The following is a 15,811-nucleotide window of genomic DNA, read 5'->3' on the forward strand; positions in this document are numbered from 1 at the left end:
TAACTGTAATTTATGAATCTGTTCAGTTGTTTGGTTTTATCTTAAATCTCCTTAAACATCACGTTACATGGATTTGACACAAAAGGTGATTCAAAATGTTTGTAAGACCTTGGCACAGAAACACACTGATCAGGGCACAAAGTAAACATGTGCTTGTGAACACAAATCTGTCCAGTCTGTTGCTTTTGGATCAGTTTGACTTGAGTTTGGATCACTATCTGCCCGCAGGTTCTTTGACTTTTAGATCATCAAGCCTCTAAATGTCAAATGACACACTATGGGGATATGTGGGTGTTTTGGAAAGGAAGACCTGAATGTTAGCCCAATGTAATAGTGACCCAGATTATTATAAGTGAGAGGTTTGATTTATTTGTGTTCATGAAAAAAATATTTATTTCAAAATCATAATCTTAAGCAACTTTAGTGTGACTAAGAGAAGACAGAGTGCAGGCCCCGGAGTGGAGTTGTACTGGGTGACACACAATTACATCACTGCTTTCTTACAGCCGTTAACAGTTGTTAGACGACAATGCTAATATTTACATTTCTGTAGAGTGGCAGCAAGTGTGTGTTCACACACTGTAAAAAGTATCCATGTCAGGTTATTCAGTCATGTTAGGCTGTCTCAAAACAAATAAAGCAGGACATTATAAACTCAGAGGGGGTTTTCATTTTAACTTTAGATTTATAACTGCACTGACTGACAGTGATACTCTCATCTCAGTATACCTGTATATATGTGTGTATATAGAAAAAAATCCAGTCAAAAGGAGAAAGCAGTAACTCCTCAGATGGTTTTTAGTAATAAAACCTATTATTTGCATATAAATTCCAAGTACAACCTTGGTTTGAGTAAATAAAGCATTTTAATAGGTTGCACATTAAAAAAGCTCAGCATTTGCTTTTAGTTAATTCAGTATATATATACAAGCCTTTTTTTCTAAAATATGTTATGTGGGATTTTATTAGATAGTGAACAATTTAGAGGTGAAAGGATTTTGTTAAACTAAACCATTATTTTTTCCACATAAGTTGCACATATAAGCCAAGCATAATATTTGTTACTAGTAATAAAGGAGATATAGGTTGCATATAAACACCAAGCTTGACCTTTGCTTTTAGATAATAAACTGTTTTTATGCATAAGTTGGACACAAATACAAGCTAAACTTCATTCTGGGTAGTTACTGGATAGATGCCCTTTATGTATGACAATGTTAGTTATGTTCATATGTTAATGTTTTTGGTAAGCACTCTCTCCTGGAAGAAGATATCTGCCACACTGTCAAACTACTATACATTTGGACTTGTGTGTATTATTTACTTTATTTGCTGTAACGAGTTATTTAGCCTGTGTACAGACAATATACATGTTAAAAAGACTCCACTACAGCATCATCTCATTCATTGTAGCTCTTCTGACAGCAGAAAGGACAGCTTAGCCATTCACTGACACACCTGTTAACCAACTCACCGAAGAGCGACAGCACACCGCAAGCGATCCACACTATCAAAGACATTCCCACACTGCCCGAGTTCTTAAGGATTCCCTTTGGAGAGATGAAGATGCCCGCTCCGATGATGGTCCCGATGATGACTGAGATCCCTCGGAGAAGGGTCACCTTCTTCCCCAGTCCCACCTTTTTATCGTCCTTCTCCAGGAGTTGCCCGCTGGGATCTGACTGTCTCCCGTTTTGGGAAACTTTGTGTCCGTTTGCTGAGACTCCTCCATCTTTTTGACTAGATGTAGACCTTTTGGTCATCTTTTTAAACACTGTCTAATACACACACACACACACACATACACACACACAGTCTCTCTTTTTCTTAGAATGGACTCAAAGTGTGTTTCACCTGTGACTGGTCCCTCTGCTGTCTGCCGGTGTGACTGGGGCAGGCAAAGTTACAACAGTGGAAGTAAAACTAGATTCCAGGGGGGGAAAGTCCTCCTCAGGCTCCCTCTCTTTCTCTCTCTCTGTCCTCCCTTTCTCTCTTATTGTCATTCATGCCCCGCTCACTAATCTCCCTCTACAGCCCCGGGTGCATGCTCTTCACCTCTCTAACTTTACCAAACTTTCCAGTGCCTCTTTGTCTGTTACTCTCGTCTGTATTGACGTGTTATCCTGAGTTTGGTTTACTTACTTCTGAAGTCCCTCCCTCTCTCTCTGTTTTAATTATCTCTGTAGTTCTGCCTCTAAAACCAGCTGTGCGTCACTGAGGTGAGCTGTTGCACTCCTTTGGTGCGATGTAATGATGACATTGCAGAGAGGGTTTTCAAACACACCTCACCTACTTCCGCGTCTCTGCCGGCTCTCCGGTTTATCTTCTGTCTGTTTTCCTGTTTTCATTCATTATCCGCCTCTGTGTTTGTCCCGGAATAGATACATCAATGACAACCAGCAGGAACAAGCCGTGATAGGACAGCACACACTTTCTGACAGACTATTACTGTTGTGTGTTGCAGAGGGGTGTGGTACAATATGTTAAAAGGAACAGAAACCAGGAAAGTGTTTGCAAACCCTCCGGGGCTTTACTTGGAACTGATACACTGCACACACACACAAATACAGACACTCTTTCTCTCTCTCTCTCTCTCTCTCTCTCTCACACACACACACACACACACACACACACATACACACACAAAACTTTCCACTCCCTCTAATATCATTCATATTAACACATCTAAACTTAAACTGCACTTAAACTGCACTCTGCTGTTCAGTGAGAGCAGTAGAGATCAAAATGAATGCTGATCTCACATAGCTGAAGGTTGAAGACAGGTTAAGATGTATTCTTTTAACTTTAAGAAATAGTTTCAAAACAGCTTTATTGTTTTGAAGTCAGGTCTTAAGAAGAAAGAAAAATAGGTTTACTCTCATTTCTTTGCAATATGTGTGTTTTGATGAACTGAAATGAGTTTTGTTTTACTTGTCAAACCATTTAAATATTATTTGAATATGAACTGAGGGTCCATATTCCAGTAGTTGTTGCCTTGATGCCAGTAATGATGCAAACATAGTGGTGATCTACTCATGAAAATATTGCTCCATTGCAATGCTAGTGGGGATTTAAAAAACAAAAAACAAAAAAAAACTAACTAATCCCCTTTGGTGCTGTAGTCTTTTCAGCAGGATGACAGTGTAAGTAGGAATGAGTCAAAATCAACTAGTGTTTGTCTTTAATAGTTTTTGAACAACAGTGGAGCTCTACAGCACAGAGGAATAAGATATATCAGACTGTGAAACACACACAAATTTCCCTTTCTGTCCCTGATAGTTTCAGATTTTTCTGTGGTTTTGAGATTTTTGCTTGTGACGGTCTTTCACTACCCCAAAACCATGGGAAAGAGAAGCCTTTTTTACATATAATACACAAAGACATTTCATGACGCACTTTGGGACAAACTGTTGACAATAGGTGTATTGTTCATTCCTGGATTCATGTGTCTTTGTTCCTGGTATCAAATATGAGGGTGTTTTTTTGTAAGTTTAACAGGAAATCCCCACTGTTATTTGTGTAATTTAGAGGAACATCTCAATCTCAATTGCCTGACATTTACATTTACTTCAGCAGATTTGGTCATCACTTGACAAAAATATAGAGATTCAGTCAGGTGCTAACAGGAGGTTGTATGTTGGGTTTTTCTGTTCAAAAACGGTCTCTGTCGTCACATGTGAATGTCCTCCTTGATCTCTCTCCAGCCATCCACTGACGCTTGGTCCATGACCTTTGACCTCTTCCCAGTGAATGCTGCCAGGTATTTTCCTGACCCTGTGATTGGTATTTTGGTGGACAGTGGGTCTTTGATATTTTGCTGAGATTAGATGACTCAGAACTACTAACTGTTTCTGGCATGACGTCACTACAAACACGCAGCAATAACATTATATTATTGCCATTTCACACGGTTGTTCACTGTGTTTACTTTCATTAAATCACTTGAAAACGATGCCAGGCTGTTGCAGAATAACCAGACACAACTCTACACACATCAGACTCACACAACCCTGCAGAGGTACACCGCAACGCCTGATTTAGTCTGAATACGGCCATAACTCAATATTCTTTATATGTTGGAAACATCACATTACTGAGCTCATTAATTCTGTGCATCACTACCTCCATTCCAAGTTTCTTTTTTTTTTAGCAAAAGTGGCATGTCATGTTTTCTTCCTTGAATACATCACAGAGCTGTCTTACAATATGATATGAGCATACATGAGATACAGTAGGATTAAAACTGAAATAGCGTCATTGTGTGATTGGCTTAGCTGTTTCAGAGCTACGAGACCAATGATGTGACTGGCTGAGAGTGTATTTATTGATCACCACACCTGTTGATCTATATTCACCTTCATCTAGCTCTTTTGCACTTTCAAAGTCAGAATCAGATTTATTTGCTGGTGTCTGAAAAGCGATATTCAGACAATGTACATACTATTTACAGACAATACACAATATATAAGCTCTGTACAGATTATATAAAAGACAGACACTATACATAAAGTGCAAGAGTGTGGTATTGCAACAAGAATAATGTGTATCACATATGGGAATGAAATTGGGATGTATGAGTATTTGTACCAAGAACTAAGTGTAGCTATGGCATAGCAGATGATACTGAGGCCATATTCATAAACATTCTGAGAATGCTCTCTGAGAGCTCTTAACTTAGCCTGAACATTTCTAGTCAGGAGTCCTATCTGAGGCGTGATTTAGGAAAATTCTCAGAGCAATTCTGAGCAAGGAAGGGACAGAAACTTTTACCTTAGTGAGGAGGTGTGGTGGACCCCGTTGCTAGGTATGACTCATTCTTTTAAAAGGTGTGATTGGAAAAAAAAAAAAAAAAAGAAAAGAAATAAAAATGCACTCTTAGTGATAATGGACATAGAATGGAGAGTGGAATCAATAGGCCTAATCATAGAATTTAGTCTCTATTAAGACATGGTGTAATTATAAATACTATTTTATGTAATGAACATCTCTGTTGAATAAATTATAAGCCACACTTTAAAAGTAGCCTATGAAATGTTTGAAAACACAGGCCTACTTGCGCAGTAGCCTATTCACATGCTGATAGTTATATCTATTTTCTTACATATATTTACCCTGCTGGTCATTTTAGTATTTAATCTATTTGATATTAACAGGGGAAAAACGGCTCAGCTTTCATCAATTTCTGTGATTACTGGTCTGTCTAGATAAGTAGTAGCGTTGGTTAGTGTATAAATCTATTTTTTCCAGGTTCCAGCAAATTCCAAATTTTTCTAGTTGCCAAATATCTTGAGATGAGATCGACCACAAATATTATCCTTGCATGATCTAATCTGTGGCGTTTCATTAATTTACTGTCATTCAGTGTTTGGAGAATATTTCTCCTGCCTCTTTGTCTTTCTGCCAATTTCTCCTCTGCTTAAGAAACTCTTAAGACTCTTAGAAGTCCTCCTCCATACTCATCACAATTCTAAGAATTTTCTTAGAATTTCATCACTAGGAAGCTTTATGAATATGGCCCCTGGTCAGCTATTTATGAGGGTGATGGCATAAGAAACAAACTGCTCCTGTGTTTTGGCTGCGGCTGTTTTGGTCAATGCGGCGCCATACTGGACTGCGGCTGGAAAGTTGAACCAGAGTCAACTTTTGGAGAGATGCAACCCGACATCACTGAGGCTAAAATCTGCGTTGACCAATCACAGCCAGAGATCAAACTGATCAGAGCTGTTAACTCTGCCATGAGGGAGTATAAAGACATTACTAGGATGAGGAGAGGACATTTCTCTTCGTTTGATAACGTTAAAAGTAAAGTTAGACTTTGCTGTCTGCTTCCCGATGAGAGAAAAAGAGAGAGAGAGAGCTGAGAGCACCAGCGGGAGAGAGAGAGAGAGAGAGAGAGAGAGAGAGAGAGAGAAAGAGAGCAGCTGTGGTCGAGCAAACTAGACAGTGAATGAAACTGAACTGGTAGCAAGAAAGCCAGTGAATCAGATCAATAAAACGTTATTTTCTGATTGTTTCTCAGTGGTTACGTTCTAAAGCACAAATAAACAGGCCCACAGACCCCCACACACCTCCGCTCGACCCTGCGGCTGAATGCCGCACCTCCTGATTTGGTCTGAATATTATATGCCTTAAACATGCAGTAAAGGAAATTCAGATCGTCAGCCAGGTCTTTGTTTGCATCAGCTGGGGCGTGTGGTCTTCTGTAGTTTGTGATGTTTTACAAGCCTTTCCACACTGATGCAGACTGAAAAACTGCCAACAATTTACGACTTTGTGCTGCTGTGCAGGAATGAACCCAAATAACAGGTTGAAGACCAACACACAGTCTGTGCTTGTGTGATTAAAACAGGGCCCTTAATCTTACACAGGAGCCCTTAGTCAAAATGTAGTTTTCATACTGTAGCGGTAGAGACTACAGTACCCATAATGCAAACTAACTGACTTCCGGGTAACTCAGTAAACTGATGTCAGTCACCTAACTCCATGGTGTCCTGTCTACTTCATTATACATGGTGTGAGGGAAAAAGAACTCAAAAGCCTTCGTGCTCTGCTATAAGCTGCGGATGTTTTTCTCAGTGAGCAGACACTTGGGGAGCAGCTTAGTAGTGAAATATGTGCAGAAAACAGCAACAAATGATGCATGTTCTCAAAGGCAAAGAAAGCCAGTGAGTCTGCTTGAGTCTGTGAGGTGCTAAGCAACAGAGCCTGACCAAATACAAACACAGCGGAGAGAAGAGGAGAAACAATGACGCGGCATAAAAGTTTTTCTGAACATAAAACAAATGGGGGGAAAGATGAAATGGCAGTGGCAGTTGTACAAAAATCACATCCAGAGCCCTTTGACTTCTCATTTCTGTCAGAATGGCAAAGTTGGATCAGATGATTTGAGAGATTTCATGTCACATCAGGATTAAAGGAAAAACCCGAAGAGTATCAGGTGAATTCACTCCTATATGCAATGGGGGATGCAGCAGAAGATATTTTGGGAGTTTTGCCAGTGATTGATGAAAATAAAAATAAATATGTTGCAGTGAGAGCTGCATTTTAACAACAATGTGTAGGGAAACACAATGCAATTTTTTAAAAGTGCTCAGTTTAACATGAGATCTCAACAAGAGGGAGAAAGTGCAGAAGCAGTCATCATAGCAGTGCACAAGTTAGCAGAACATTGCGGTTTTGGAGTGCTTAAAGATGAACTCATAAGAGACTGAATTGTGGTTGGGATAAAAGACAGGAGGTTGTCAGAACAGCTGCAAGTGGACTCAGAATTAACCCTTGCAAAGGCAATAGAAAAAGTGAGACTGTTAAGAGACAACATACAATACTGCACAGCATTGCAGTGGGAGGAGACCGCAAAACAAATGTTGATGCCGTTAAGACAAACATGAAAAAAGAATACTGTGTTCCAGCACACAGGACAAAATGAAGACCAAAAGTCAGATGCTCAAGGTAAAAAGGAGAGGGCCTAATGCAGAAAAGGACGCAAACATGCATGGAAAGACTGTCCAGCTAAAGACGATGAATGTTGAAAGTGTCACAAAAAGGGACATTATGCTGTAGCATGTTGCAGTGGTCAAGCAATACACAGGCCCATCAGACAGTGGTACTCAGGACTACATGTTCTTAGGCGAAGTGGATTCACAAACTACAAGGCTATGGATGGAGAAAAATTTAGTCTGAATGGGGAGCCATTAATTGGCAGACATCACATCCATACCAGAAATTGTCTTCAAGTCAGAGCAAGATAGTAAGCTGCGAAGACCACTTAAAAGACTGTTCAGACCAGGTCACAATCTCCTGATCATAAAAGGCTGCTTCCAGAACAAAATGATGGCCAAAGGGCACTCTCCAGATCAATATGTGCATTTTGTGGCAGGATTGACACTACCACTGTTGGGCCTACCAGCAGTAGAGGCAGTGGGACTGGTACACAGGGCTGATGAAGTGACAGTGACACAGACTGAGACAGACTTCAAAACAGCATATCCAGCAGTGTTCCAAGGGCCTGGTAAGCTGAAAGAGTCATACCACATAGAGCTGGAAGAGGGGGCTACAACCTACGCCCTCTCAACGCCTAGACAGGTTCCTCTACCTCTGAGAGAGAAAGTATGTGAGCAGCTAGATAGAATGGAAAACATGGGAGTCATATCAAAAGTAGCTGAACCAACAGTCTGGTGTTCCTGAATGGTTGCTGCTCCAAAACCAATGAAAGACAAACTCAGGATCTGTGTGGATCTCACACCACTGAATGTGGCAGTGAAGAGAGAACACCACATATTACTGGCTGTTGACCAAATACTTGCAATGATGCCAGATGCAAAAGTTTACATAAAACTGGATGCTCGACCTGGATTTTGGCGAATCCCAACTCCTGACTATCTTCATCAGTCCTCTTGGGAGATACCTCCTCAACCGCCTACCCTTTGGCATTGCATCAGCTCCTGAACATTTTCAAAGGATGTTGCAGATGTTCAAGAGTTTTTTAGGGCGTGTTACGTCATGTAGATGATGTGTTAATGTATGGACGGAACAGAAGAGAACATGACCAAAGACTACATCGTGTGCTACAGAAGATGCAGGATGAAGGTCTCACTCTAAACGAGAAGTGTAGCACATGATCTTCATCAGTCACAAGGTTTCCGCAAAAGACATTGAGCCAGATCCAAACAAAGTTAAAGCAATCCTACAGATGCCAGAGCCAACATCTGTATATGACATGCGACGCCTTATGGGCATGGCAAACTGTCTTGCTAAGTTTGTGCCACAGTTGGCTACGGTCACCATGCCACTCAAAGACCCACTGAGAGAGAAAAGTGAGCGGAACCACTTGAACCACCAGAAACACAGAACACAGTACAGAGGGCCACTGATCCAGACCACAGTCCTGGACGTTGAACGTGCTGTTAAGACTGTCAAGAGTCTATGAAAAAAAGACACTGACTAAATCAGAGCACTACTGGCATACAGAGCCGCTACCCCAACTTTCAAGTAAGCTGGATCCTAAATGGCCAAACTTGCAGGCTTTTTGCAGGAAGGATAAGGAAGGGAGGTGTAAGCAAGCTGCACACTATAACCTCCACCACCGGTCGAGAACACTCCCAGAGCTCATCTCTGGACAGAAAGTATGGATCACCACAGACGAAGCTCCACAAACTGTATTAAGAACTGCCAACATGCCAAGGTCATACTTGGTAGAGACTGACAGGGGCATTCTAAGGAGAAACAGAATCCACCTTAGAGCCACAGGGAATCCTCCTGAACAACCACCAGGCACTAGATCAGGCAGAGTTTCAAGGGCTCCTGAGAGACTCTGTTTATAAGGAAAAGTGAATGAAACCTAAGTTCAAATAGGGAAGAAACAAAAGGACTTGACAAAGATATAACACTGTTCCTAAGTGTATGTACCCATAAGTCAATGTAAGTGACTTCCAGGTAACTCAGTAAACTGTTGTCGTTTACCTTACTCCATGGTGTCCCTTCTCCCTCATTATACAAATACCTTTTATTATTTAATTTTATATTATTCTTACATGGTGCATATTCATGAAATGATTTGTGTTTAATCAGGTTACCACAAACGAACTGTGGCAGGGTAGTATACCAGTATAGGGGCACTGGTTGGTTTCTGGGGCTCTGGGTAAAATATAATGGAGCTGTTTTGTGTAGTCTGCAGTGTGATCTGCACATGATGGGTACTTGAAGCAACAGGATACATACACAGCACACAGAGAGGAAGAGGACAACAGGGGCCCACAGCTCATTTTTGTCCTGGGGCCTCCTACAGTCGCAGGATAAACTTGCCCTGCAACCAAACACAGTGATGAGACAGAGATTATAACCTGCCTAGCGTAGCATGTATGAACACCACTGATGAAATTAGCCTTCAGCAGCTCAGACGGGACATCGGCATGTTTCAGCATGAATGTAGCGAGTTGAATTAAAGTATTTTGGTAGGGTTTAATGAAGTCCTCAACAGAAGATAACCTAATTCTAAGTTTGCACTTAGTGACCTAATACAAAGCACAGGGAAAATAGAGCATTTGACAGTTTTAACATGTCACAGCAGGAAAAGCATAGGTGTAATAGTGTTTGCTCATTGTCATGGCTAAATGTGACACCTGAGTGGAGTCATTAATGTTACTAGTTACACCTGTGTTTTTTCTACTATGAGTCGAAATGAACAAGGCTCTTTTAAAGCCTTAAAACTGAATTGGGCAAACATAAGTCCTTATCATTATGAGACAACAGTGACTATAATATCTACATTTAATATTGCACTTCCATTAAGTTAAGTTTAGGGGATTTACAACAGACAGATTTTAAAAATGGTCAAACAGATGATGAAGTGAGCAGAGCTGCAGTTAAAGGACAGGTTCACAATTTCTCAAGTCTGTCTTAAAACATTTGTCAGGTTCCCAAATGAACATTGAAACAGGTTGTTGCTTGCTGTAATCATTTCTCCTGTTCATACTGACTGTTAGAAAGAAAGATATCCACTTGATTTGACTAACTCAGACAGCTGAATTCCACGGTGGCCCTGAGGTGCAAAGGACGACAATATTTCACAAAACACAACAAAAAAACAAAAAACACAACACTTAACAAAAAATGATATGATTTTTGTGAAATGTTGTTGTGTTTTCTTGTCATGTTCCCTGAAATATTGTGTTTCGCACCTCAGGGCCACTGCAGCATCCTCATATTAGCATCAGATAAACTTTTAAATACATTTTTTTTCACAGGACTGTGGATTTTGTCCCTGATCACTTGTATTGTAAGTGAGTGCATTATGAAGGGATCTTCTAATGGTCAGTGTGAATAGGAGGAATGATTATGGCAAGAAAAACTTGTGTCAGTGTTCATTTGACTCATTTCATTTGACTCCTAACTGTTGTTTTAGGACAGACCTGAAAAATTGTGAACCTGTCCTTTTAAGACCACTTGAGTCAGAGACAAATCCAAATGAGGTTGAGACGCATCCCTGGTATATAGTACCATCATACAACTTGATAGCATCCTTCATGTCTTTCTCCTCCTGCCATGTGAGACACTGGAACTCTGCTAAAAATAAGTCATTTCCAAACCAATCCCAGATAACTCTGATGCCACTATGGTTATGTTGGAAGACTTGAAAAAGCGTATCCAGACCAACAGAAAGCATTATACAAATGTTTTTGCAGGCTGAGTAAATAACCAAAGTGAAGAAACTGATCCCGCATGTAATGTTGTTGAAGTTCCCTTTTAGTGATAATTTTGATAGCAACATTAGAAAGTTTTCAATTATCCAGTGAAATATATCAACATCTGCTGTACAGACTGCCACTAAATTCATGCCATTCATGGTTCCAGACAATGGATTCTACTGACTTTGGTGATCCCCTGACTTTTCCTCCAGTGCCACCAGCAGCTTGACATTTTTTATTTAGACTGAAATGTCAAAGTATGTCTTGTCCAATACTTTGGACATATATACTGGTTTATGACCAAATACTTGAAAAACTAATTCCCAACAGTTTAGCTACACTTTGTGTTTAGTGTAATAAGCTAATATTAGCATTCTAAAATACTAAGCAAAGATAGTAACCATTGTAGGTTTGTGAATCATGTCCCAGCAGCAATCAGTGGGGAGGCAGTACAATGAGGTGCAGGGGCTGTGCTCTGAGTCACATTAAACAGCATGCAATCTAACTTTCACTTTACATGTCATGCAGTAGTCCATAAAATTGTCCACAACAATACAATAAAAAGCACACACATATGGAGTAAACAAAACACCAAAACACAGAATATGAACACAGATTCCATGCACAATATACTGCTCCTCTCACTCTCATTGTGAACATGTTAGCATGCTGGCTTTAGCATTTAGCTTAAAGCATTGCTAGTACAGTATAGCTGCTAGCATGGCTGTAGACTCTTAGTATTTTTGTATTTTGGTCAAAAATTACTTAATACCATGGTCTTGACTACACTTCAGCTGTTGGTAGCAAATATGGAAATACTTTACGAAGAGAGTTTTTTCTGTCAATATACAGGTGCTTTTTTAGAACTGAGGAACTATTCTCTAGTTTCCAGTGTTATTTTAAGGCATGTGGGAACCCTTATTATGTTCCTTTATGCAATTGAAAGTCAGGTTATACTACACACTGCTGAAGGGCAAGCACATATCAGCCTCTGCACATTCCTCTCCTCCCACAAGAGAGTAGTAGTAAAGTCTTTTGTGAAAAAAAGTGTAACAGCCTGCGGCTTGGGTGGAAACAGGCCATACAGTTTGCCAAACCAAATTTGAGATAAAGACACTGGATGGAATTTAAGGCCAAAGTCCTCATCTCTGTATAAAGACATACTGGAGATTCCCGGACACCCACACAGTGATAAAGACTGAGTTCTTTACACAACAGAATGTTCTGAAATTTTCAGGAAAATGGTGCAACAGTGGAGTGCTTGTAGTGAAGCTGCTGTGTAATTATTGTCACATATTTTGTAAATTTGTTTCTTACAAAAAGTTGCAATGATAAGGGTGATGAATGTTTCTGCAAACAGTTTTCCCACTGTGTGTTGTATATCCAGATTACATTTTGGGGTTTTCTTTGATACGCTGTATCTCTCTTATCACTGATGTTTTAGCCACAGCAGCAGAAACAGCTTGTAGAATCAGCTGGGCTCTCTAATCTCACAGCTGCATGTTTTAGGACTGCAGGAGAACAAACGACTGGAATCAGACTCTGACACTTCCTGGCATTTCAGCGTATTCCACAACACACACATGTTGAATGCACCATATTGTTTTGGCATCCAAGATTGATCACTCAATCAATCATGCATCCCTCATTCATGACAGATTGTAACCTCTCTGTCCATGTTTCTTGATTTTACTTTTGGACAAATTACAAATAACCAAATCACACTGTAAAACATGTCACCTCGCCTCCAAACCACCTCCAAACTCCTTCCCAGCAATCATTTGGACATAGGTTGAATAGCTCTCACCATCACTCTGAACATGGGTATTATTATTGCTCCAAAACGAGAGCTGAGATGACATCCACAGAAACAACCTGCATCCATTTATAAAATCAAGACCTGAAAACATGTCTGATACCACTTCAACACAGAATCCAGTGTTGTGCTTGGCAAAATGCACACTTCACGTTGCTGGGTGACAACTCTCCTCTCTCAAACAGACAGAGATGGTCCAATCATAGCTTAGCAACCAGAAACGGCAGGTCTGTCAAGCTTTGGATTTCTGAACATGTTGAAGTGGTGTGCATGGGGCTGTAGTAAGAAAGATACTAAGTCTCCAAATAGTTTGGAGGGTGGTGACTTCTTTTGTTTTTTGGGGGGGGATTTTGCCTTCCCAAACCCAAACCTAGTTGAGCATAAAGAATAAATGTACACTGTTTGTCTGCTTTAAACAAACCACTTATGTTAGCATGCCTAGCTAACTAGGTAATCACCTACAGTAGTAATCTAACATTAGCTTTATTACTGCTAAGGCCTAGAGTTAGCATATCATTAGCTAACTACATTATTGAGCAGGGTTACAGGTGACATTACAGGAAGCCTCGTTTACTGGAAGGCACCAGTCCAGTGTTGTTTTGAGGTCTGTTTCCCCACCAATTTGTGTTTCTTCTTACCTTAAGGGCCTTGATGCTTGAAAGTATGCTTGAAACTTATGATGTGTCATCTGGCCATCTTTAAAGGAAAAAGTGTTTATGGCTGTTCCGAATGGCTGCACTTGGGGCTAAAAGCATTGTAAAAATTGGGATAATCATGCACACTTTTGTAAAGTCTATGGGAAGGAATTCGCTGTGTTGCACTCTGTTGTACACATGAAATCTCAAGAGCTTGAGAGGACATCCCACCAATTCCCTCATTGGAAAGATGTCTGGGAGGAAGGGGTTTCAGATAGGCCTCTAATCTGAACCCAACCTCATCCCTATCCCCTTTAGCTTTAGCTTTGCATTTTTTTTGCATCATTACACACTGCTGAGTTAGTATTGTACATATTATATATGTAGTAATTATAAGTAATTAAATTAACATAATACCGTCTTGCAAGGTTCTCATTTTCAAGCAGGTCAGTTAGGCACATTAGTAACTCAGCCAGAGAGAGATTTGAACAAGCTCACGGAGTTTATGTTAGTTAACCAGCTAACTATGGCTGCTCAAATTTGCCAGCGAAACTTGTTAAATCATTAGCAAAATGGAGAAATCATGTGCTGTGTCTCAAATCACATACTTCTGTACTTACACTTAACATTTTGAGTGCATAAGTGTGTTCACACTGAGAAGTATAGGAAATGCAATGCGATAACGCGAATGCTAACGCTAGCTAATGCTAATTTGCGATCGTCATTTCCAGTAAGTGCACAACGGCTGTGTTTGATTTGAGACAACACTACCCTGTCAAAATTCACGCACTATGCCAGTAATATATAGTGTACACAGTGTACTACATATAAGTGTACTAACAGAAGTATGTGATTTGAGACACAGCTATGGACTCATTGAAAAATGGTGTGTATGCAATGCTAGAAAGGAACCCCTAACAGGTATAGCAAGAGTAACTAAGCTTAGTGAAGGGTCAGTTTCTCTATTGATGAGTATTTAGCTTCATTCTTGAAAAGTGCACCAGAAGTTTATTACTTCTGTCTTTATAGTTGATATAGCATAGTGTCAACTTGACACCTTTTTTTCTAAAGGATTCCAGCAAAGCTGTTTCATGTTCCCTTAAGTCACCACCAGGCAGTAGGTTTGTGGCAAAGCATAAGTGTTTCAGTAATTGTGTTTGTATCGGGTGAGCTGCTCATGGTAGTCGACAAAGTATAACCGCCGCTGGTGACAAACAACAGAAAGAGAAGGACTGAGGGAAAAAAAGGGTGAGATAAAAAGGGTTTTCTCTCTTTTGTTCTCTCTGTGTGGGATGAAAAATCTCTTTGCAGATTTGATACGCTTCCCCCTCCAGCTAAATACTCTTGTCAGTACAAGTGTTTAAAGGCAGGAGAGAGACAAAAGAGAGGCAGAGACACACAAAGACTTCAATACATTTTGAGTTTGACAGCCCTCCCACAAAAATGTTGAATGTGAAGACAGAGCAAGCCAAGGACACAGTCACCTCTGGCAGAGTCTCCCGCACAAACTGCCCGACACAAACATGCAGTACCATTCTCGCCCTTGCCTGAGCTAATGAATCCATGTAGACATCTCTGCAGAAGAGCCCCAGCCACCCAGACTCTCCAGCATTCCCACAGAGTGGGAACACACAGCTGGATCACCTAGCAAGCACAGACTGGCTGCGTGTTTTTCCCCAGTGGAGGACAGTGACGGCGGCAATGATAGTGATCAATCAAAATGTTTACAACAGAATTCAAGTTGGCCCTTCATGAAAGCTGAAAATTCTAGTTCAACATTACCAATACAGGGCATAAGCATACAGATAGGAGGAGATTTATGAAAAACTACAGGAATTCAAATTTGTTTACTAAGTGTACAGCACTGTCTAAGATCTTTTTCTTTCTTGCTCATAGTTACCCATATAAATAATTTGATTCCCATTACTTTCATAATTACTGGATAAGCGTTTAAAGCTGCAGCCATTTATATTTCTATGTTAACAATGGATCATATGATCATGTTTAATGTGAAAGCCGTCACTCATGGTAATGATAGGCCAATGTCAGTCACCATTTTAACTTCCCAGATGATTAAATAACAACATGGTGGAATGGTTTCTAAGCAACCTGCAGTGAAATTAAATTAAAATGAAAAACAATGACTGCTGTGTTGATTCCTGCTTTCTGCAGGATTA

At 40.2% G+C, this 15,811-nt stretch overlaps 1 protein-coding gene across 2 annotated transcripts in view; it reads right to left on the reverse strand.

The window, feature by feature from the left end:
* Positions 1-2,443, reverse strand: part of slc7a11 (solute carrier family 7 member 11) — a 28,482-nt gene extending 26,039 nt beyond the window's left edge. Inside the window, exon 1 of one of the 2 annotated variants that reach the window (XM_067598511.1) lies at positions 1,475-2,443. In XM_067598511.1, coding sequence (XP_067454612.1) covers positions 1,475-1,763 — 289 coding nt within the window. In that variant the 5' untranslated portion in view covers positions 1,764-2,443. The remainder of the gene's footprint in view (positions 1-1,474) is intronic. The other variant, XM_067598510.1, reaches the window with a different exon arrangement.
* Between the last annotated feature and the right edge of the window lie 13,368 nt (positions 2,444-15,811).

Source organism: Thunnus thynnus, chromosome 9, assembly GCF_963924715.1.
Source record: "Thunnus thynnus chromosome 9, fThuThy2.1, whole genome shotgun sequence".
Classification (NCBI taxonomy): Eukaryota; Metazoa; Chordata; class Actinopteri; order Scombriformes; family Scombridae; genus Thunnus; species Thunnus thynnus.